General features: G+C 61.3%; 6 protein-coding genes across 8 annotated transcripts in view; 3 read left to right on the top strand and 3 right to left on the bottom strand.

The window, feature by feature from the left end:
* Positions 1 to 266: 266 nt before the first annotated feature.
* TLCD1 (TLC domain containing 1) lies at positions 267 to 2,375 on the top strand. The gene is made up of 4 exons (XM_082068547.1): positions 267 to 540; positions 707 to 789; positions 1,114 to 1,196; positions 1,609 to 2,375. Exons 1-4 carry the CDS (start codon positions 344 to 346, stop codon positions 2,002 to 2,004), a joined length of 759 nt encoding a protein of 252 aa, XP_081924673.1. The 5' UTR covers positions 267 to 343; the 3' UTR covers positions 2,005 to 2,375.
* Positions 2,376 to 5,388: 3,013 nt separating this feature from the next.
* RPL23A (ribosomal protein L23a) lies at positions 5,389 to 7,871 on the bottom strand. Its single transcript, XM_082068731.1, has 5 exons — positions 7,719 to 7,871; positions 7,074 to 7,254; positions 6,576 to 6,752; positions 6,135 to 6,204; positions 5,389 to 5,454 (listed from the first exon to the last, which is right to left on the bottom strand). Exons 1-5 carry the CDS (start codon positions 7,741 to 7,743, stop codon positions 5,440 to 5,442), a joined length of 468 nt encoding a protein of 155 aa, XP_081924857.1. The 5' UTR covers positions 7,744 to 7,871; the 3' UTR covers positions 5,389 to 5,439.
* Positions 7,771 to 11,331, top strand: RAB34 (RAB34, member RAS oncogene family). Of its 2 annotated transcripts, XM_082068728.1 has the most exons (11): positions 7,771 to 8,156; positions 9,025 to 9,141; positions 9,230 to 9,321; positions 9,687 to 9,752; positions 9,957 to 10,058; positions 10,123 to 10,187; positions 10,263 to 10,314; positions 10,488 to 10,569; positions 10,662 to 10,752; positions 10,838 to 10,945; positions 11,020 to 11,331. In XM_082068728.1, exons 1-11 carry the CDS (start codon positions 7,905 to 7,907, stop codon positions 11,085 to 11,087), a joined length of 1,095 nt encoding a protein of 364 aa, XP_081924854.1. In that variant the 5' UTR covers positions 7,771 to 7,904; the 3' UTR covers positions 11,088 to 11,331. The 2 variants fall into 2 exon arrangements, with proteins under 2 accessions (XP_081924854.1, XP_081924853.1); XM_082068727.1 differs by having other exon boundaries at positions 10,123 to 10,314.
* Positions 11,332 to 11,403: 72 nt separating this feature from the next.
* Positions 11,404 to 12,762, bottom strand: LOC309447783 (adenine phosphoribosyltransferase-like). 2 transcript variants are annotated; one of them, XM_082068729.1, is made up of 6 exons: positions 12,735 to 12,762; positions 12,447 to 12,587; positions 12,192 to 12,285; positions 11,966 to 12,112; positions 11,784 to 11,879; positions 11,404 to 11,678 (listed from the first exon to the last, which is right to left on the bottom strand). In XM_082068729.1, exons 2-6 carry the CDS (start codon positions 12,567 to 12,569, stop codon positions 11,551 to 11,553), a joined length of 588 nt encoding a protein of 195 aa, XP_081924855.1. In that variant the 5' UTR covers positions 12,570 to 12,587; positions 12,735 to 12,762; the 3' UTR covers positions 11,404 to 11,550. The 2 variants fall into 2 exon arrangements, with proteins under 2 accessions (XP_081924855.1, XP_081924856.1); XM_082068730.1 differs by having other exon boundaries at positions 12,447 to 12,596; positions 12,735 to 12,758.
* A 787-nt stretch (positions 12,763 to 13,549) lies between these two features.
* PROCA1 (protein interacting with cyclin A1) lies at positions 13,550 to 15,745 on the top strand (the record flags this gene model as incomplete). Its single annotated transcript, XM_082068787.1, has 4 exons — positions 13,550 to 14,105; positions 14,801 to 14,933; positions 15,018 to 15,152; positions 15,226 to 15,745. The coding sequence occupies 4 exons, from the start codon at positions 13,550 to 13,552 to the stop codon at positions 15,743 to 15,745; spliced, it is 1,344 nt and encodes a 447-aa protein (XP_081924913.1).
* Positions 15,746 to 16,793: 1,048 nt separating this feature from the next.
* Positions 16,794 to 22,067, bottom strand: part of SUPT6H (SPT6 homolog, histone chaperone and transcription elongation factor) — a 26,184-nt gene continuing 20,910 nt past the window's right edge. Inside the window, exons 33-37 of the mRNA XM_082068495.1 lie at positions 21,884 to 21,996; positions 21,478 to 21,555; positions 21,223 to 21,389; positions 19,700 to 19,875; positions 16,794 to 18,820 (exon numbers count right to left, since the gene is read on the bottom strand). Coding sequence (XP_081924621.1) covers positions 18,634 to 18,820; positions 19,700 to 19,875; positions 21,223 to 21,389; positions 21,478 to 21,555; positions 21,884 to 21,996 — 721 coding nt within the window. The 3' untranslated portion in view covers positions 16,794 to 18,633. The remainder of the gene's footprint in view (positions 18,821 to 19,699; positions 19,876 to 21,222; positions 21,390 to 21,477; positions 21,556 to 21,883; positions 21,997 to 22,067) is intronic.

The raw sequence follows: 22,067 nt of genomic DNA, 5'->3' as shown, positions 1-22,067 counted from the left end.
ACGTGTGCAACACCGGACACCCACGCGTGCAACGCCTCGCACACACACAGCGCTCAGCAGGAACAAGGGCCACACCCCGTGCAACACCTTCCAGACACCCGCGCAGCGCCTTGCACACGTACGTGCAAAGCCGCGCGCGCACATGCACACATACGCCCAGCCCCGCCCCCTCACACCGCCTCCCGCGCAGGCGCGGTCAAACGGAGGAGGCGTGGCCAAGCATAGGAGGCGTGGCCAATGTTGGAAGGCGTGGCCAAGCATGGGAGGCGTGGACATCCCGGCCCCGCCCGCCGGCCCCGCCCGCCCCGCCGCCGCTTGTCCCGGCCCGGCGGAGCGGGGCGCGATGGGCCCGGGCTGGCGGGCGGCTTCGGCGGCGCTGGTGGGCGGCAGCGTGGCGATCTTCGCAGCGCTGCGGCGGGCGGCACTGGCCCTGCCCCAGCCCGCCGCCGTGCGGAGCCGCCCCGGCCGCGCCTGGCGCTGGTGGAACCTCCTGGTCTCTTTCGCACACTCCGTGTTGGCAGGGCTATGGGCCCTCTTCAGGTACCGCGGGTTGCGGGCAGGGGCATGGGGCACATCCTGACCGGGGCTTCGAGCCCCAGCGAGAGCACGACCCTGGGCGCTGCCCCCAGGGGAGGAGGCACGGGGCGGGGCCGTCAGGGTCCCCGCACTGATACCCAAGTGACCCCCCTTCGCTCCTCTTCCGCAGCCTCTGGCACTCCCCGGAGCTGCTCTCCAACATCGAGGACGGCTACAGCGTCTCAGGGCACCTGCTGGTCTGCTTCTCCTCAGGTAAGGGGCCAGGCAGGGCGATGGACATGGCCACCCCACCGGGCTATGCCTTTTCAGCCTCACCCAGCCCACCCACCACCTGGGCTGAGCCCCCAGCTCAAGCGCCGAGCGAATCTCTGTGCCTCCTGCTTTAACCACAAACACAGAGCTCCCAGGCCGCCAGCCCCAGGGCCTGGCCGCTTCCCAACACTCAGCCAGGGCAGAGGCGTTCCCCACACCTGGCACACGGTCATGCCACCTTCCCCCTCCTCACTGCTCCCCCTTATCACAGCGGGTGACGATGCACAAGCCCGACCCCCTCAGTTCTTCTCGCTCATCCCACAGGCTACTTCATCCACGACAGCCTTGACATCATCTTCAGCCACCAGTCCCGCTCATCTTGGGAGTACCTGGTGCACCACGCCATGGTGAGTACGGCCCCCGGGGCTCAGCCCATGCGGGTTTTGAGCGCTCCAGTGGGGCAAGCCGGAGCCCTTCCCTCCGCCTCGCCCTGGCTGTGCATCAAGGCGAGGGCGCCCGGCGGGGCAGGACGCCTGCCAGTGTTGGCTCCGAGTGCCGGGAGCCAGACAGGTTGCCGCACCGGGTGAGGGAAAGAGCTGGAGGCTGGTCCCAGCTCCCCAGCACAAGGAGGTGTAGCTGGTCCCAGGAGAATGGGCTCTCCAGACTGGTTTTCCCTTAGCCCAGGTGCCTGGGGGGGGGGCTGGTGGGACCTCTGGGTGGCAGGGAGCAGCACTATGTATGCCAAAACCCCAGCAAGCACGGACTACCCTCCACAATGAGGGAGAGCTGACCCTGCTGTGTCTTCCCCCACCCTCCCAGGCCATCTCTGCCTTCGTCTCGCTCATCATCACAGGCCGTTTCATGGTGGCGGCGGTGCTGCTGCTGCTGGTGGAGGTGAGCAACATCTTTCTCACCTTCCGCATGCTGCTGAAGATGAGCAACGTGCCTTCCCCGGCGCTCTACAAGGCCAACAAGTACGTCAACCTGGTGATGTACTTCATCTTCCGCCTGGCGCCCCAGGTTTACCTCACCTGGTACTTCGTCCGCTACGTGGAGATCCAGGGCCAGGGTGCCTTCCTCGCTGCCAACCTCCTGCTGCTCGATGCCATGATACTCATGTACTTCTCTCGCCTCCTCCGCTCCGATTTTTGCCCCTCCCTACACAAGGGCTCTGCGGGGAGAGACGTGGATGGTGAGAAGTTTCTGATAGACTGAGACGTGTGCGCTGAGGGGGACCCAGGCTCTGGCTCCTGGGAGTTTTGGGCTCTCCAAACCTGCTCTGATGTGCCTTAGGGCTCACTCCCTGGCCCCAGGCCCTGCCTTCACCCTCTCTGTAGCCTAAAAGCTCTTCCCTGCTGGACCAGCCCAACAGCCTCACCAAGCTGTGGGGATGCCGCTGAAGCCAGGGACATGGCCGATGGGAGAACCAGCCCAAGCCGGCTCTGTGCAGGCAGCTGGGGTGCCAGGGGCAGCTGCATTTCGCAGCTGGTGGCCTGAGAAGGTTGCGAGGGAAAAGACAAATCCTTCCCATGGTGATGTTGGGTGTTATGTGCATTAAAATCAGTCTATTTACTGCTGCCGCAGCACGCCTGGGACAGCTTTTCTGTGTCGGGGGAAGATGGGTGGGACAGGGCTATGGGAAAGGCTGGGCCTCTGTTCCCAGCGGAGGGCTGGCAGTCCCTGGGGAGGGAGGGGGCATGTTTCTGCCACTTGCTTTGTTCTAGGGACCCTCCAGGGATGCACTCAAGCCTGCTGGGTCCTGCCAGCCCACCTGCACCCTGCTGAGCCGTGAACAGCAAGACCCCATCACTCCCACAGATGGGTCCCTCCGCTCTTCCTCATCTGCTCTTCCAGAGAGCCAGGGCTGTGTGGGGAGCAGGGGAAGGGAGCCAGGAGAGGTACCAAGCCTTGCCGGGGTCCCCAGCCTGCCTAGCACCGGGCAGCCTGGCAGGGCTGTGTGACTCACCAGGCAGCCACGTGAAGTGGGGCTGGCAGGGGGAAGCCATTTGAGGCCACTGGCTCTTCCTGGAAGATTGCTGCACGCTCGCATCCCCCTGGAGCAACCTTCACCAGCACAGCTCCAGCTCCTGTGAGTGTGCTGGCTCCCTCCAGCAGCCCCCCGAGAGCAGCTGGGAGGTGAGAAGGGCTTCAGCTCCCTGGGGGAGCAGGGCCAGAACCGGCCCAGCCGGTCCTGTGGAGCACCAGAGCGGCAAATCCTGCTGACGTGACAGCGCCGGGATCGCACCAGGCTGGCAGAAAGCAGTGGGGCTTAGAGGGACTCCTGCCCAGCCCCTGCTGCAGGGCAGGATCCATCCCAAAAACCCCACCAGCAGCTCAGGCAGAGCCAGGAGCTGTGGTTGAAATAAGCTGGTGATGAAGTGGAAGTGGTGGGGGAACCACGCTCCCTCCAGGGAGCTGGTAAACACCCCACATGGCTGGGATCCTGCCCAGGCTCCAGATGGATCAGATATTCGGGATGCTGCGTGGGCAGGGACCAGCTTCGACCCCCCACTTTGACCCCTCCTCACTCAAAGCACAAGCAGGGCAGCACCTTTTCCTCAGCCGCACATCCCAACAGCTCAGCCTCTGCGCAGACTCCATCTGCAACCACCCCACACAACCAAGCCCAAATCTTCCCCCTCGTCTCTCCACACATAGTGGACACGGCTCTGCCCACGCAGGTCACAGGCTCAGGGGACCAGCCCACACTCCCACCACCCTCACAGTAGCATGGAAGGTTCAGGCATGACAAAGCTTCCCAAAGCGAAGAGCCTGGCTCTGTCCTGTTCCCCTCCTGACTTCCAGCCACAGCATCTCCCCGCAGCAGCGCTGACCGGGCTGGGGCAGCGGTGGGTCGGGCCGGCTGCCAGAGCAAGAGGCAAAGCGCAGGGAAGCCGAGCGCCAGACAGCAGCAGCCACCGGGCACAGGGCGAGGGCAGACCGCAAGTCACGCTGATGTGAGATCCCTCCCCACCTCCGCACTGCAGCACGCACCTGCAGGCTTTGCTACAAGAGGGGCACTTCTTCCCCACATCTTTCTGGGGGTGACTACAGCTGGGGGGATGCACAGGGCTCAGGTAGACCCACAGAGCCGCTGCTGCTGCTTGTCCCCTTCCCAGGCTGTGCCCAGGCCATGGTTAGGCTGGTGCCCTGAACCCCAAAGACATGCAGAACATCAGGCTCAGGAGCGAGCAGGGTGTCCCACGGCCTGGCACCACCACGCTTTCAGCAGCAGGGCCATGTCACAGACCTGTTGTTAGCCTCATCTGGCCCCACAAAACTGGCCAACAGCCCTCGCTTTCAGAGTCTCAAGTCCCTGAGACCTGAGTTGGGGTGAGCTCCAGGTTCCAGGCTGTGCCCAGGGTGCTTGCAGAGCTGGAACAGGGTCAGGAGAGGGACCGCTGCCCAGGGAAGCTGCAACTCTTCCCTCCAGGCAGTTTCTGAGCCCTTAGCTCAGGCAGGAGCATCCCCTCCGTCCCAGCCCAGCCAAGCACTGCGCAGGACACAGGGAGAAAGGGGGTGCTTCCAGGCAGCCCCCACTGCCAATCCCAGCTGACAGTAGCCAAGCTCTGCCTGCACAGATTTTGTGGTAGATCTTCACCCCAAGGTTCCCAGAGCAGCAGCAGTTGGGACAGATCCCCCTTTTCCACCCACCACCCCGCCCAGGACTCTGCCACCCCCCCCTGCAAAAGGCTCAAAGGAACTCTGTGTCCCCACTGCCCAAGAGCTCAATTACATCAATCAATATTTGCTCACAGCTTTCACCATCGCAGTCAAGTCCAACCACATACTTAGGATGAAACACTCCTGAAGGCTTGGCCGTGCTTCACCTACTCACCCAGCGCTCCAAATTCTTGTGACTCTCTGCTCTGAAAAGCTGGTTTCATCTAGAAACTTCAGGAAGCACAAGACTGCCGAGGCAGCAACAGCAGCTCGTTTTCAAACAGCCCTGATGAGGGCTGTGAACCGTGTGGGGTTACAGGCAACACAACGGGAACAGTACCAGGGAAATCAGGCTGCGATTTGCACACTGCAGTGCAAGGAAAAGGGATCATGCCAGAAAAACAAAAAAAACATGCAAAGCTCCAGTGATATTAGCTTGAGGGCTTCATCAAGTGAAGCCTGCAGCATAAGCAGAGAGTTGATACACTCTGAAAATGGTGCAATGCTCTGCTTGTGCCCGATCTGAACCATGAATGTGTTTTTGCTGCAGCTACTACCTGCCTCCTGGGCACCCATCAGCTCCACAAAGCTTTGCAGGACACTGATAATGCTGATCACAAGCACATGCTAATTACACAAGGCAACAAAATGCAGGAGGAAACCTGAGGTGTCAGGTAACTAAACAGAGATACTGAGATTTGGGGAGCATCACCTCTTGTCTACCCACAGCCCAGAGAACTCGTCAGCGACCCAGGAGACCACAGGCACAAGACAGCACTGCCAGCCCATGCAATCTTCTCACACTGCAGTGAGCTCTGCCCATCCAGTGCCAGCGAGGGAGGGAGGAACCCCCTTTACTGAAACAAAGCCCCAAAAGTTCACGGTGCACTCCCTTTGGCACGGGCTACGCTGTCACAAAACACACGAGCGCCTCAGTGGTGTCACAGGGTTTATTATCCTGTCTGTACAGTCCTTGGTGGATGCAGTTTAGATTATTCCGATCTGCAAAGAAGGAAAGCAGGTTAAAACAGATGTTACGGTGGCAGAAAGGCAGAGCCTCCACCACAGCCATCGCTGCATCTCCCCAGGATTCCTGTCCTCCCAAGAAAGGCTTCTTCCTCCAAGACCTGCCCTAGTGCCTTACACAACCACTTTATGCATTTATTCTGCAGTGACCCTTGTGCTGTGCCACATTCCCCTGGTTTGTATCATGGCTGCCTCCACCATGAGGACTAAACTGTTGGCCACTTCCAGACACAGCCACCTGCCCAGTAAACCCCCCTCCTTAGCCCCAGCCAGCAGCGCAGCGGTGCCGCTGGCGTCATTCCCCCCATTCTAATGAACTGCCAACAGCACTGGCCAGGAACACTGTGAGGACAAATGCTGTTTCAACCCAGAAGCTGCTGCGGTCCTGTGGAGCCCCTCCATGGAGGACTGGAGAACAGCAGCATTTCTCTCTCCATAACTTTCCCCACCTAACCTCACCACTTTCCAGGCAGAACTGCGCTTTGCTAGAGCACATGCTTTCGCTTCTGAACACCCAGATCCTGTCTAACTACGAGGACACTCCACAGAAGTGCCACTGTGCTTGAAGCACTAGTACCTGTATGCCATGAGGAACAATCAGATGCAGAATATACAAGGCAGCTAACTGGAGCTGCAAAGCTTCAAAGATTTCTCACCTTGTTGGCTACATCTAGCGCATCGTAATCTGGAGCCAGTCGGACATAAGCCTTCTTCTCCCCATCAGGCCTAGGGAGGAAGAGGAGGCATCAGAACAGAGGCACAACTCCTCCCACCTGTCCCACCTTCCTGCTACAGCAGTGTGCATCAGTGGTTCCTTTGGAAACATCACTCTATTCAGTGGTAAAAAAATGTTTACATCACTTGCACAAGACTTGCTGGGTGTTCGAAGAACTGCCTGATGTAGCCAACCCTCAGGTCTACCAACATTTCCCACTTCCACTGAGATGTGTTCAGTCACAATTTGCATTTCTCAAAACTTTAACACTGAAAATGCTACGGAGCTTAATCCCACACTCAGTGTGAACACCCACAACGGCTGACGTTCACGTTTTCTGCTAAAGGCACCCACCAATTACCTGCTCTCCCTCTTTTCTCACCTAATCAATGTGTTGACCTTGGCCACATCGATATCATACAGCTTCTTAACAGCCTGTTTGATCTGGTGCTTGTTTGCCTTGACATCAACGATGAAAACCAGAGTGTTGTTGTCCTCTATCTTCTTCATTGCAGACTCTGTGGTCAAAGGGAACTTGATAATGGCATAATGGTCCAGCCTGCAGAAGACAAACCCTGTGGTTAGCAGAAAGCTGGCAGAAGACACCTCTGCACTTCAAGGATTTTCAAATACCAGAGCTGCCACCTAAGAAAGTCTGGGGTGCATCAGCTGCCAAATAAAAGCTCTAATCACGAACTCTCAGGCTTTGGTCGCTTTAAATCATCACCTGCACCCCAAACGCCCACCAATCTGTCACCAACATGAAGCTCAGCTCCCAGGGTAGCATATTGGCAAAGTGTCACCCTGGGACCTCCAGAAGGACGCAGGTCCCCACCCCATAAAGCCCTGGGCAGGGCAGAGCCCAACAGCCCACACATACTTGTTTCTCCGTGGGGCGCTTTTCCGGGGGTACTTGGGCTGCCGCCGCAGTCGCAGGGTCTTGGGCCTGCGGAAAGTGGGCGACGTGCGGATCTTCTTCTTCTTGTGACTGTGGACCCCCTTCAGGACGGCCTTCTTGGCCTTCAGCGCCTTCGCCTTTGCCTCTGTCTTCGGAGGCACAGCTGTGACAACGGCTCAGTCAGCACAACCAGGATTTGCACAACGCAATCCCCTACCTGCCCCACCGGGCCATGGATTCCCCATCACACAGCCCAACGAACAGGACCCTCCGAGCGGCCCACGCTCCCTCACCCAGCCAAGACCTCCCCAAAGCGCCCAAGGGGGATCAAATTTCCCCCTTCCCCCCGCAACAAACCAGGCTCCCACCTCACCAGCGGCCTCAGAAACTCATTCTCTCCCCAGTCTCCTCACACCCCATACACCCTGAGGGTCCTTGGGTCCTCCACACAAACCGGGCCGTGCCGCCGGTGCAGGCCCCTCCACGTGTTCGCGGCCCAGCATCGCGCCGCAACCCTCCATCACCCCCCGCCCCGCTCAGCCCGGCCTCCCCGCCAACACCCGCGCACCGGGGGTCGCCTCTGCACGGCCTCCCGCCGCCGCGCAGCCCCGGGCCCGCAGCGCTCACCCTCCTTCTTGGCCTTGGGCGCCATCCTGGCCGGGCGGGAGCGGAAAGGGGTCGCCCGCCCAGCCGCGCACGGGCTTATAGCGCCAAATCTCGCGAGACTTCCCTTCGCCACTGCAACTCTCGCGGCGCCGCGGGACACGCCGGGAATGGTAGTGCTGGTCGGCTGCCTCCTGTGCGCATGCGCAAATGCGCTCCCGCACCGCGGAGCCTCATGGGAGTTGTAGTCCTGCCGCTGCCCCCCCCACGCTGCCGCCCCGCCGGCGGGGCCGGACGAGCCCCGGTGTGGCGGTTACCGGGGTCACATCGCGCGGGCAGCAGCGCGGTGGCCCGGCCCCGAGGAACCGGGTTCCCGGCCCCGCCCCCGCGGGGGAGGAGCCACAACGCCGGTTTGTCCGGGGCTGGGCGGGCGGCGCCGAGCACCGCTACCGGAGCCGGGAGGTTCGCTGGAACGGGGACCCGCTGCATGTTCCCCCGCCGAGGGCACCGGGACGGGGCGGGGCGGGCTTGGCCGTGGACAGGGATGCGAGTGGGGGATGTGCTTGGGGATGGTGGGGACTGTGCACGGGGGACACAGGGTGGGGGACCCGGGGACAGGCACACGCGGGGGTGTGGGGACGTGGGGACACGAGGATGGGCGTGAATGGGATGGGGGGGACACGGGGACAGGCACACGCGGGGACGGGTGGGACAAGGAGACAGGCATACAGGTGGGACACTGGATGAATGGGACGCGGGGACAGGCGTGCGTGGGGACATGGGGACCAGTGGGGCACGGTGACTTGGGGATGGATGGGATGTTGGGAGAGTCACACTTGGGGACACGGGGACCAGCGTGACACAGGGATGGTCGTGCACTGGGATGCCACACTTGGGATGTGGGGACAGCTGGGACACAGGGACAGTGGTACCTTGGTGTGCAGGGATGGAGGGGTGGCTGGGACATGGGGACAGCCACATCTGGGGACATGGGGACAGCTGGGACGTGGGGACAACCATACCCAGGGATGGCACACTTGGGCTGTGGGGACAGTTGGGACGAGGGGAGAGCCATGCACACGGATGGGGCGATGCACTGGGACATGGGGACAGCTGGGGTGTGGGGACAGCCACACTCAGAGATCTTTGGGTGGCTGTGACACAGGGACAGTCACGCCTGGGGATGTGGGGACAGCCAGGACACAGGGATGTAGAGACAATTGGGATAGGGGGACAGCCCTGCCTGAGGGCACAGGAACAGTTATAATCAGGGACACTGTGCATGGGGACAGCTGGGATACGGGGACATCACCGCTCCCTCTGTCCCCAGGCCTCGCGGTGGCCTTTGGCCTGTCCCCTCTCCCCCCGGCCACCCAGGCGTCCCCGCGGGACAATGAACATGCTGGCTCCGGTCCGCAGGGACAGGGTCATCGCCGACCTGCCCCCGGTGAGCAGGGCGGGGACAACAGTGACCCAGGGGTGGCCTCGCTGAGCCCCGTGCTCACCCCGGTGTCCTCCTTTGTCCCCCTGGCCAGTGTTTTCGGAAGGAGGCCGCCCTGCACGCCCGCCCCGCCTTCCACCCCGGGGTGGCCAGCGCCTGCCAGGAGCAGCGGACGGGCACCGTGGGGTGAGTTTGGGGCGATTCGGGGGCCCCCACCCCGGGGCTGGGTGGGGGAGCTGGTGACGAGGGGCCCACGGCCCCACCAGCCGCGCGTGGGGGGTCCCTGACGCCGCGTGGCTGCCGGCGCTGCCCGTGTGCCGAGCCCTGCGTCACGGCGCAGGAATTCGGTGCGGAGGGGGGGAAAGAGGGTCCAAGCTGTGCCGCGGCTGGCAGCGGGCGGGAGAGCCGGGCTGCAGGGCACTGCAGGACACGGGGGGCTGTGGGCGACACCCGTCCACCCCATGAACTCTTCTGTCCCCATGGCTGGCTGGGGGGGACAGGCAGGGACCCCCCCACCCCGCTGAGCGGCCACGTGTCGTCCTGCCCGCCAGGTTCAAGATCTCCAAGATCATTGTGGTGGGGGACCTCTCGGTGGGGAAGACCTGCCTGATCAACCGGTAACGGGACCTCCCTGGGGAGGGTCTGCGGAGGGGGGGACAGGGGAAGAGGCCCCCCCACAAAGGAGAGCAGCACTTTGGTTTGAGCCTGTCTCTGGCTGGACCCTGGTGCTGGGCACCCTCGGGGTGGGGGCACTGAGTCCCCAAGGGTAGGTCGTGGAGGAGGGTGAACTGGGGGGCTGTTGACACCCTTCCCCCCCCCAGCTTTTGCAAGGACACCTTTGACAAGAACTACAAGGCGACCATCGGGGTGGATTTTGAGATGGAGCGGTTCGAGGTGCTGGGGGTGCCCTTCAGCCTGCAGCTGTGAGTAGGTGCCAACCCCCTCCCCGCGCACCCCACGGCCCCCCCTCACCTCCCGCACCCCCAGGTGGGACACGGCCGGACAGGAGCGCTTCAAGTGCATCGCCTCCACCTACTACCGGGGAGCGCAAGGTGAGGTCCCCACCACATCCCACCCCCACCGGCTGCCCCTGTCCCCATCTCACCCCTCCTTTTACCCCCCTCCAGCCATCGTCATCGTCTTCGATGTCAACGACGTGGCGTCCCTGGAGCACACACGGTAGGTGACACATGGGCAAAGGGACCAGGTGGGACTCGGGTTGAGCGTGGGGGGTGGTAGGGAGGGTTGGGGGGTAACAGCCGAGCAGGAGGGTGTGGGGCTGCCGGCGATGCTGCGCTGTGCGAGCGAGAGGGCAGCACTTGGCCACCGGCCGGTGACAGTGGCCCCCGCAGGCAGTGGCTGGCTGATGCCCTGAAGGAGAATGACCCATCCAACGTCATCCTCTTCTTGGTGGGCTCCAAGAAGGACCTGAGCGTGAGTGTGTCCCCCATCCCACGAGCTCCCTGTGCCCCGGCTCGGCGGGGCTGTCCCTGTCACCCACCCGCCATCCTGTCACCCGGTGGCAGACGCCGGCGCAGTACAGCCTGATGGAGAAGGATGCTCTGAAGGTGGCCCAGGAGATGCAGGCGGAGTACTGGGCTGTCTCCTCGCTCACCGGTGGGTCCCCGTCCAGGTGGGGGATGCAGACCCTGGGGTCCAGCCGGGTGAGGGGACACTCAGGGGGTTTCCTCCCACGGTGCAGGAGAGAACGTGCGGGATTTCTTCTTCCGTGTGGCAGCGCTGACCTTTGAGAGCAGCGTGCTGGCCGAGCTGGAGCGCAGCAGCGCCCGCAAGATCGGCGACACCGTGCGTGAGTACCCCGAGCTGTCCCCACATGGGTGTCCCCCCTTTATCCCACACCCACCCTCCCTGTGCCCCTCCCAGGGATCAGCAGCAACGAGAGCGACCTGTACCTGTCAGCGCCCCGCAAGAAACCCAAGTGCTGCCAGTGAGGTGGCAGCCCCTGGCCCCCCCAGGTGCTCACACCTCTGGACCAAAGAGGGGTGGCCTCGGCTGGCCCCCCAGGCGCCATCCCTGCCACCCCCGGCCCCCCGTCTGCCCGGGCACCCACAGCCGCGTGGGCAGGAGCACCCGTGTGGCTCCCTCAGCTATGCAAACCCAGGCACTGCTCGCAGGGGCAGATGCTCTCGGGTTCTCATTTATCTTAATAAAACATTTTTTATGCTTTTTAACAAAGGTGTGAGGCTGGGGGCCAAGGCCAACTGCGGCTGCCCCTGGGTTGACCCCCCAGTCTTGTGGGGAGGCAGGGGGATGGAGCCAGGGGAGGACGGCTGCCACCAAGCGGGGGTTGCCATCTTATGTACGATGAAAGCTAAATGTGGTGGTAGATGCCCTGCCCCAAAGAACCAGCAGCCCTGCACAACATGGGGCGACACGTGGGGTGCCAGCCCCTCATCATTCCCAGCCCAGCTGGTGGCGGTTGAAGCGGGGCTGCAGGCGGGGGGGCACACAGTGGGAGCACTTGTAGCGCTCCTGGATCCACCGCCCGCCCTCGCTGTCCTCGATGCAGATGGCGGCGACGCCTGCAAGACAAGGCGGGGATCAGCACCGGCCACCCCAGGGTGCAGGGCAGTGTTCCTGCTGCACCCATGGGTGCACCCCGGGGTACCCTGGCACCCCCGTCCTACCTGCCACAACCCCTCCCAGCCGCTCCACCAGCTGGATGGCCGCTCGCATGGTGCCCCCGGTTTCCACCCACTGGTCCACAAGGAGGATGCGCAGACCTGGGGAGGGGCAGAGGCTGTGGCTGAGCGCCCGGTGCCCATGCCGGCCACCCCCTCTCCACAATGGGAGTGTCCTGCTGGCTCACCTGGAGAGATGGCGTCGGTGCGGACCTCCATCACCTTCTCCCGGCCTGAGTAGTCGCTGTAGGGCTGCTCCAGAGTCTGCACGCAGAGGTGCCCAGCTTTGCGGATGGCCAGGAAGCCTTTCCGCAGTGTGGTGGCAGCAGCAGCGCCTGGGGGAGGGACACGGCACCGTCAGACCCTGTGGGGCTGAAGGACGGGGACCCTGGGCTCACCCGCATCCCTGCTCACCCAGGATGAAGCCCATGGCATCGATGCCGGCCACCATGTCGATGGGGTCTCCCTGGAAGGGCTGCAGCAGGTCGGCCACACAGTCCTGCAAGCCCTGAGGGGAGAGCGGCGGTGCTGGGTGCCTGCAGCCCATCATGGGCACCCACAGCCCACGTGCTGGTGCCCACGGGCACAGGCGGGTGCCCCAACAACCCTGCGGAGCTGCAGCCCACCCCAGCACCTCCACAGGTGCCCTCTGCCCTGAGTGTTTGGTACTTGCGGGTGGCAGTAGAGCCGAGAGGGGTCCAGCCAGGCGTAGTTTGGACCCTTGACATTGGGAGCCATCAGCGCCAGGTACCAGCCCTTCTCCCGGGTGGCGGGGACGTGGCACAGGTCCATGCGTGGGGACCTCAGGCACTGCAAGCACTGAGCGTGCATCAGGGTTGAGACCCCCACACCCACAGTCCCCTCAGGGCTCCCTGTGGCTTGGTGCCCCCCACCCTCCCCATCCGCACCCTCACGTGGGCACCCCGGGGTCCCAGCGAGCCTGGGTCGGCTCCGTACCTGGGTGCTGGCGGCGGGGCTGAGCCGAGCAGGACCGTCACAGGGAGCGTCACAGACAGCGACAGCTGAGCGGGGACAGCCCCTGCGGCACCGGGCACCCGCCAGCACCCTTGGCCAGCTGGGCCCTGGGCGGGTGCCAGGCAGGAGTGCTGCCTGCGGGCCGGCAACGTCCCCAACTGGGCTCTGCTGTCCTGGGCAGGCTGTTGGGTGGTGGGAGCACCAGGGCAGGGGTGTTCACACCCTGCGTGAGTGTCTCCAGTACCCAGCACCAGGAACAGCACGGGCAGCATGATGCCCTTGGCACCCCATGGGTGCAAGGGTCAGCAAGCTGGGGTGATGCTCAGCATGCAGCCCCATGACCTCTGGGGTTTTGGGCAGCGCAGGGACTTTGAGAGGCTGCACACGTCCTCGCTGGGGAGTCCAGGCACCATCCTGCCTCACCGAGCACTGGCTCCCTTGGCCACCCACTGTGCCAGCTCTGTGTCCGGATTGTCAATGGGCTCTGTGGTGGGGGAACCAGCCAAAGGGGGCGAGTCCTGGCGGCTGCGCTGGACCCGCTGGGCGCGTGTGGCTGCCAGCCCTGCTGGGCATAGGGCACCGGGGCTGCCCCTGGGAAAGGCACTGTGGGGCAACCATGGGATGGGGACGTGGGGTAACAGGAACCATCTCTGGGATGAGGATGTGGAGTTATAGGGACCATCACTGGGATGGGGATGTGGGGCTGCAGTGAGCATCCATAGGACAGGGACATGGACTTTAATGGAGTATCTGTGGGACAGGGATGGGGGAGCACAGGATCACCTGTGGCTCGGGACATGGGGCTGCAGGAGCATCCGTGGATCGGGACACGGGGCCACAGGAACATGCTTCTCCCGTCGGGGGCCGCTCCGGGGCCGGGGGTCGTGCGGGGGCCGGTGCGTCACGGGGCGGGCGCGTTGTGGCCGGCGCGTTACCGGCCCCGGCACATCACCCCACCGGCTGCCACAGCAACGGGGCCCGGCCCCACCGGGAGGGGTAACCCCTTCCCGGCGGGCGGCGGGACCCGGAATGCGCCGCGGCTCCGGGCAGCGGCTCCAGCATCCCGGCTCTCCGGGCCGCGCCGCACGGAGCCGGGCCGGGCCGGGCCGCCCCGCGGGGGCGGGCTGCGGGGATCTATAAGGCGGCTCCACGGCGGCGGGCGGGTCGGTGCCATGTGCGACCCGGGGATGCTCCGTCGCCTCCTTCTCCTCCTCCTGCTGGCAGCCACCCCCGGAGCGGCCCCCGGCACCGGAGCGGCCCCGCCGGGACGGCCCCGCGCCCGCCGCGGGCTCACCTACCCCGGGACGCTGTGGTGCGGAGCGGGCAGCAACGCGGATACCTACGAGCAGCTGGGTAAGGGCGGCGGGGCCGCTGCTACCTGTCCCCACCCCATCCCATCCCATCCCATCCGATCCCATCCCATCCATGTCCAGTGCTGCTCCACCCCAGCCCAGCCCAAGTCCCCATCCCAGTGCTGGGTCAGTCCTCATCTATCTCAGTCCAGTCCCCATCCGTGTGCTAGTTCTGTCCCTATCTCTCCCAGCTCAGACCTCATCCCAGTGCTGCTCCAGTCCCAGTCCACCAGTTCGTCTCTGTCTAGTCCCTATCACAGGGCTGGTCCATCCTGGTCCCCACACATCATTGTCCCCAGCCTGGTCCCTATCCCAGTGCTCATCCAGTCCTGGTCCACACAAGTTCAGTCCCCATCCCAGCACTGGTCCAACCTGGTCCACTCCCTGTTCCCTCCTGATCCCAGCCTAGTCTCTTTTTATCCTGGCTCAGTCCTGGTCCCCACTCTGATCTCAGCCTAGTCCCAGTCTCATCCCCACTGTGGTGCTGGTGCTGCCCCAGTCCCCATCCTGGTGTCAACTTTGTCCCCATCCAAGTGACAGTCCAGTCCCAGCACCTACCCATCCCAGTCTGATCCCAGTCCCCTCTTAGTCTGATCTAATTCTGATCCCAGTCCTAGCCCAGCTCAGCCCCGGTCCAGCCCTAATCCCAACCCCACTTAGCCCCAGCCCTCCCTGCACCCCACACCTTCCCTGTAGGGGAACATCGGGACACAGACCGGTGCTGCCGGGACCATGACCACTGCCAGCACGTCATCCACCCCTTCACCGCCCGCTACGGGTACCGCAACCTGCGCTGGCACACCATCAGCCACTGCGACTGCGACCGCCGGTGAGCAGCCCTGCGCCCAACCGTGCCCCACAGTGTCCCCCCAGCCCCTCTCGGCCCCCCTCACCCCACTGTGTCCCGCGGCAGGTTGAAGGAGTGCCTGCGGCAGGTGAACGACACGGCGTCGCGGGTGGTGGGCCAGGCCTTCTTCAACGTCATCCAGGTGCCCTGCTTCGAGTTCACCTACAAGGAGGAGTGCGTGGAGCCCTACCTCTACGTCTGGTGAGTGCCCCCGCTGCAGGGATCGGCCCCCCAAAGCCCTGCGGGGGCTCAGCTCACCCCGCGCTCTCCGCAGGTGCAAGGCGTACAACACGGTGGCCGTCGCGGTGCCCAGGGAGCCGGTGCTGTATGAATTTGGCGGGGAGCTGATCGACCGGGCGGCGAGGCCTGAGGGGGTCCCTCTGAGCCCCCCATGGAGCAGTGTGGGCGGAGGAGCCGTTCCAGCACCTGTCCGCCCGCTGATCCCCCCCAAGGCAGCCAAGAAAGAGAGGAAGGGGAAGAAGAAAGACAAGAAAAAGAAGGGGAAAGGTCTGAAAAAGAAAGGTCTTTCTGAAAACAGGGAGCTGAGCCGTCCCGCAGCCGCTGCCCCCACTGCGCAGGACCCACGGGTCCCACTGCCAGATTTGGAGGAAGCCAATGCCATCCTGAGCAATGCTCTGGGATGGGGGGAATTGGGCAGGGAACGAGCCCCAGCCCCCCCATCCCCGGCCCCCACTGCCAGCGGGAAGAGGAGGAGGAAAGAGAGATACAGAAAGAAGAGGCTGAAAAGCAAAGCTGAGGCAGAGCCTGCGCAAGATCCGGGGCTACAGACCTGACTCCCCCCTTGCCCCGCGCAGGTCTGGGCTGTGTAATAAAGCTGGTGGCTCGAGCAGATGGTGCGGTGCTGGGTCTGTGTCTGTGGGAGGGTCACCCTGGGGGGACCCAGGGGAATCCCGGGGCTGATCCCATTTATGGGACTGCGGGAGGGGAGCACCTGTGAGCCAGCACTCGGCCGGTCCCAGTGCCCAGCTCCACAGGGCGCCAGAGCCAACCTGCGCCGGGGGAAAACCTCTGCGCAAAAAAGAGAAGGGCAGTGAGCGGGTTTGAGCCGTCCCCCGCTGCTCCTGCCCGTGTGTCACCTTCCTGGGCACCAGGGATGGCGAGTTGCCGCTCTGGTTGGGGGGACAGCTCCTGTCCAGAGCCCTGATTTTCGCCACCCTGCCACAGAGGGTTGAGTTCCAGCCCCCCAGGCTGGGAGAAGCACCGTGCTCCCCCAGCAGCTCCTTCTCCAGCCCCCAGCAATGGCAGCAAGCAGCAGGGGCTTTGTCTCTGCCTGGAGGCTCCTCAAATGCCTTTGGAGAGAGACAATAGAAGCTTTTCCAGCCCTGGGACAAAGGCAGATGCTCCCTGTGTCCCCACACAGCGGTCAGTGATCACAGCCTGACTCTCTGATAACCAGGTTCCTGTGCCAAAGGGTTTGGGGCAGTGGCCACAGCTGGGGCGTTGCCACCAACTCCTGCAAAAGGCCTCTGAGCAGGAAGTGTGGCTTGGCACAGCGTCCCCTCTCCTACCCGCTGAGGCCGGTAGCGAGATCTTCCCACCCCAGCATCAAATTCCAGAACTGGGAAAAAGCTGGAGCGACAGCTGTTCTGCCAACGCCAGCCTGGGGAGATCAGCAGCACCGAGACACGGAGAGTGGAGCTGCCACGTGCAAACCCTGGAGGTGCTGCCCCAAATCCCTGAAATAAACGGATCACGAGAGCCCAAGGGGGAAATACCAAGGTTGTAGCCAGGCGTCGCACCCTCTCGGGTGCTGCTAATGGGTGCAAAGTCCTTGTGGCAACCACTGTGTCCCGCAGGAAGCACAGACATAGGGCGTGCGGGCAGCTTCCCAAAAAGTAGAATTTTTATTGACGGCAAGGGAAAACTAAAACCAAAGACAGCCAAAAAGGAGCCAACAACGCACAACTAAGCCCCTCCCGTATGGGTCTGACACAGCCCTGGGTAAGGAGCTGCTCCAAATCAAATTCCCATCATACAGAGTTTCATAAAATAAAAAAATAGCGTAAAGTTAGTACACCTGCAACCTCTGGCAGCCGTGGGCCCCGGAAAGGCTCCTCCAGCCCGCGCGGTGTCAGGGGAGGAACACAACTGCGTTACCCCTCAGTACCGTGGAGATGATGGCGTGGAAGCCGGGACCTGCGCTCCTCTGTGGGAACAGTTTTGCTTTGTCTCCCGGGTCGCCGCCATTCTTCAGGAGCATTTACATGCAAAAAAAAGATCTTTGTTTCTTCAGATCTGCTTGTTCGTGCTCATTTCCTAGCGAGAGGAGGCAAAGCAGGAGCCCCTGGAAGGAACAAAGACTCTTGCTTCCATAGAAAATCCCTACTAACAAAGCGGGAGAGGCTAAAGTGTGTGCAGCAGGAACTTTCCAGTTCAGAAATGGCTCTCAGCACCGGCGGTCGCTCTGCAATGCTGCAGCGGCTGTTTCTGACACGATACAAGTTACCTCCATGCGCTGTCCCCTCCCAGGCCCCCCAGTACCTCTCCCAGCCAGTGAGAGACGTGGGGCTCCAGGAAGGTGCCCGGCTGGCAGGGCGATGTATCTATACGACACATTCCAAATGAAACATTATTCTTTGTCAGCTCAACAAAAATCAGCTTTTCCACAAAAGTTTCAGCACGCAGAGGGCAACTCCAAGCAACAAAGGAAGAAGGAGCATCGACTTTCACCATTTAATGCTGCTTCCAAGCAAATCCATTGCTAAGAGGAGAGGGCAGGCAGCGCAGGGTGCAGGCAGAAAACCTCTCAACTAGCGTTCGGTAGAAACACTATTTATTCACCGCTCTGGTTACAACCGGGCAGGGTTAAGCGGGTATGGAGGAGGACGCCATGCACTCCCAGCTGCTTTCGCGTTCTCCACCACAGGAGCAGCTGCTCTTGCAGCACTTTAGCCCACATGTCCGGCCTGCGCTCGGAAAAGCTGCCGTTGGCTGGCGTTTAGCTTCGCAGTCTGATTAAAAAAAATAAATCAAAACTAAATAAATATTGTTCCAAAAGAAGCCAGAGGAGAGAGCAAGCCTTTGGTATGACAGTGCATTTCCCTCCGGCAAGACCCCAAGTCCCAGAGCCGCTGTGCTAGACCCGTCAACACAGCTGGGGGTCGGCACAGACTCCGCAGAGCCTGTAACGCAAGAAAACATGGAGCAAACAACAACAGAAACTTTTTGAGAACTCCAGTTTGCTCGTCATAACCCCCGTGACTTTGCTTTGTGCGCTCAGGACAAGGAGAGGTGACAGTCAGGGTTTGCAAGAATCCAAATGACCGGGCTCACTCCAGGCCGACGGTCTGCGCTTTCAGCTACGTTTGCTTTCCAGTCTCTGTGGCGAAAGCAGAGTGCTGCGCACCTACAAGGACAGGCTCACTTGACCTCACTCTTACTTTGCTGAGCTTCCAAAGTGGTGAAGCAGGGCCCAAAAGGCAGAGGCCGCTGCAGTGTCCCTTCCTATGATATATTTATATATAGTATATATATTTAGACCAATCCTGCCAAGTTTATCCGTTCGCTCAGGTGTGCGTCACCACGAGTCATTTCCCACCATGTCACAATGTATAAAACAGGAGTTATGTGGCTAAGGGAAGGGAAGTTGTTTGCCACTGGTTAGTCTCCATTCCCCTTCCTGGAGAAGAGCGCGGAGGCTCCAGGTCAGGTGCAGCACGACCTATCGATCCATCTCGTCCAGCAGCGGTGTGGCATCCCCAGCGATGGACATGGGTGTGCTCTCGATCATGGGGCTGGGTGACGGGCGAGGAGTCAACCTCTGCTTCTGTTTCCTCCGTTCAGCCTCCTTCTCCTGGAGCCACTGCTCGGCCATCTTCCCCCAGTCGATCGCAGCGTGACTGTTGGTCCTGCAACGGCATAGGGAGGAGGTGAGACACACCAACAGGAGAGTTTTGTAGAGTTATAGAGTAGTTTGGGTTGAAGGAGACCTTCCCAGCTCCCCCAGTGCCCCCCCTGCCATGAGCAGGGACATCTTCACCAGCTCAGGTTGCTCAGAGCCCCATCCAGCCTGACCTGGGATGTCTCCAGGGATGGTTCATCCATCATCTCTCTGGGCAACCTGGGCCAGGCTCTCACCACCCTCAATGTTAAAAATTTCTTCCTCATGTCTGGCCTGAATCTCCTTGAGTTTAAAACCACCACCCCATGTCCTATAGCAACAGGCCCTGCTAAAAAGTCTGTCCCCATCTTTCTTATTGGCCCCTTTTAAGTACGGAAAGGCTGCAATAAGGTCTCCCCGGAGCTTCTCTTCTCCAGCTGAACCCCCAACTCTCTCAGCCTGTCCTCCCAGCAGAGCTGTTCCAGCCTGGATCATTTCTGTGGGTCCTCTGGCCCCTCTCCAACAGGTCCATGTGTGCCCTGTGCTGAGGAACCAGAGCTGGACCAGCACTACAGGGGGGTCTCACCACAGCAGAGCAGAGGGGCAGAATCCCCTTCCTTGACCTTCTGCCCACGCTCCTTTTGATGCAGTTCAAGATACAATTGGCCTTTTGGGCTGCAAGTGCACGTTGCCGGCTCATGTCCAACCCCAACCATTCCTCCATGGTAACCCCCATGTCTTTCTCCGCAGAGCTGCTCTCAACCTCTTCATCCCCTGTCCTTCCTCCCCGAGGGTCCCATGCAGGAAGGTGCAAGGCAACCCCAACACAGCGGTTCCACAAAGATCAACAAAAGCACTCAAGATGGGACACAGATGGACACGTGCACCTGACACTAGAGCCACTCACTTTGGCTGCTGCCTCTGCCTGGAGCTGGATGATGGCTGCGACTGGGAGGACTGGGGCGTCGTGCTGGCCTGGAGCTGATACTGGGGCGTCGTAATCGGCTGGCTGGGGGTAGTGTAGGAGTAACTGGGGGTCATCAGAGGGGTGGCCACCGGTTGCTGTGCGGGAGTCGTGAAGACCTGCAAAGAGCAGAGGTTGTTAGGGGACAGAGGACAAACCCTGTCGGGCTGCAGGGCAGAGGGCTGGCACATTCTGCATGGCCCTGCCTGCGCAGGAGGCTGCTGCACGCCCGTGCTACAGTCCCAGTCCTGCTGGAGCCCCACGTCTGGGCAAGGAGAGGCTTGTGGGGACCATTGCTCAGGAATAGAGGGCTGCACGGCAGGAAGAACAACACCATGCTGAGCACAGGACCCCCTGAGAGCCTCCAATTGCCCACCCAAGTGGGGCAGGAGGGCCAGCGCAGCCTGCCTTCCTCTTCATCCCACACGGGCTGACAGGGGAGACGCTGAAGCCAAGAAAAGAAAAGGACTGTAAGAGAGATGGGCACGTGAGACACTTGGGCAAGCTGGCAGAAATTATGTCCTGCACCGGGCATGAAGAACAGATGATGACCCCCCAGTGGGCCACAGAAAGGGCACAGCACCTCCTGACACGGCTCCTTGTCACATCCCAAGCTGGCTGGTTCACTTTTTGCCCAATGGAGTGCTTGGTCTCTTTGCCTCCCAGTGTTCACCTCCCTTCTCCTTCAGATTGTCTTGATGATTAATACACTGGGTTATCCACAGATCCCGCCCATCCCCAGCTTGGCATTTACTGTGCCAAACTCCACAAAAGCCTCCCAAGGTGGTCTGAGGATCATTCCTCCATGCAAGCCTTGTCTTGCAGCACCTCTTCACTAGGTCTAACAACTGGGTGCATTTCTTGTACCCAGGCACCTCAGCCCTGCAGCTGGACTTGGCTGAGGGGTCAGCTGGGGAGCTGGAAGTGTGGGGTGGGAGGAGGTTGGCACCGGCACACGAGGAAAGGCTTCAGCGTGAGCCAAAACTGTCCAATTCCATCTTATTCCTTGCAAAGCCTCGGGGTGCTCGGTCAGGCTGAGGTGTTCGCCTGCCGGTGCCGCTCAGAGATTAGCACGCTGAGCTGAAAAGCCCTGCAAACTCAGCGCATAGTTTCACAGCTAATCTCTTCCACTGGCAGCTCACGTTGCCAATTCTGGGGCACAATCAGCAGGTTGTGCACCCTCATTGCTGGATCCCACCTCTCCACCCTGCCACATTCCTTGAGGGCCAGACCAATTTGCTTCTTGCTTCAGCTCTGCCTAGAGCTGAGTTGAAACGTGCCTCGCTTCCTCAGCCACAGGAGGCAAGAAGAAACCTGGTTCAGGATTCAGGTACACAACTGGGACTGGATGATCCCAGGCAAGGCGTAACCCCCAAAGGCTCCCTGTGGAGGCCACCCCAGGACAACTTCTAACAGCGGGGAGAAGCCGCACAGAACGTCCTCTCAGAAACTTAAGCAACACCTACGTGATACGCGCTGCTGCCACCTCCACTGCCTCCATAGCCGTATTGGCTGGACGCCCACTGCGCAGGGGTGGCATTTGGGTTCTGTCCTTGGCCTGTCACAGCAGCAATGGCACTGAACATCTGGGAGGTCATGTTCTGCGGTAGAGCATTCACTGCACGGGTCAGGTCTGCAAGAAAGACCCATCATGTTAGACAAAGCCGAGTTTGGAGAAGGAGTTCAGATCCTGATTTCAAGCGGGAAAGGCCCACACTGACCTGCCAGGTTAATGTTAGCTGGAGTAGCGTTAATGGAGGCTGGAGTCCTGGTCCGACTGCTACTGCTGGGGGTAATACCTGCGTAAAAGACAAACCAAGAGACATGGATAAGTTTTCACAGAAGAGCTGCTGTTGGCCTAAAGCTCAGGATTTGAAAAAATGCAGACAGCACTTGCATTGGCAAGATGCTATTTCACCATCAAATGGTACGTGAGGGTTGTGTGGTGGGGAAGGCTACGGCAGAGGAATGGGACAAGCCTAGCCTTTGCTGCATGGCCCACTTGACTAAAAGATTATCACTCAGAAGAGCTCTCAACGGGTCCACAGAAGCCAAACACTTGAGGATTGCTCTGAAACTTCCCACATATAACAAATATCCGAAGCGCTCAGTTTTTGGGATGCTCACCTGGAACAGGGTCCTGATAATGATCCTTAAACCATCGGAACAGTCCATTCACGGTGGGGAAGACCTGGCCCCGGTAGCGGAATCCTTCTGGTGTCACTGTCACGTACTCTATCCTGTGAGAAGCAGCAAATGCAGGAGAGCACAAGAGATGACAGGCTGCTTCAGAGACACACCTGCCATCACA

Source organism: Streptopelia decaocto, assembly GCF_964273445.1.
Source record: "Streptopelia decaocto genome assembly, chromosome: 18".
In the NCBI taxonomy this organism is placed as follows: Eukaryota; Metazoa; Chordata; class Aves; order Columbiformes; family Columbidae; genus Streptopelia; species Streptopelia decaocto.
The sequence above is the reverse complement of the archived record's forward strand: the minus strand, read 5'-3'. Positions and strand labels throughout refer to the sequence as shown.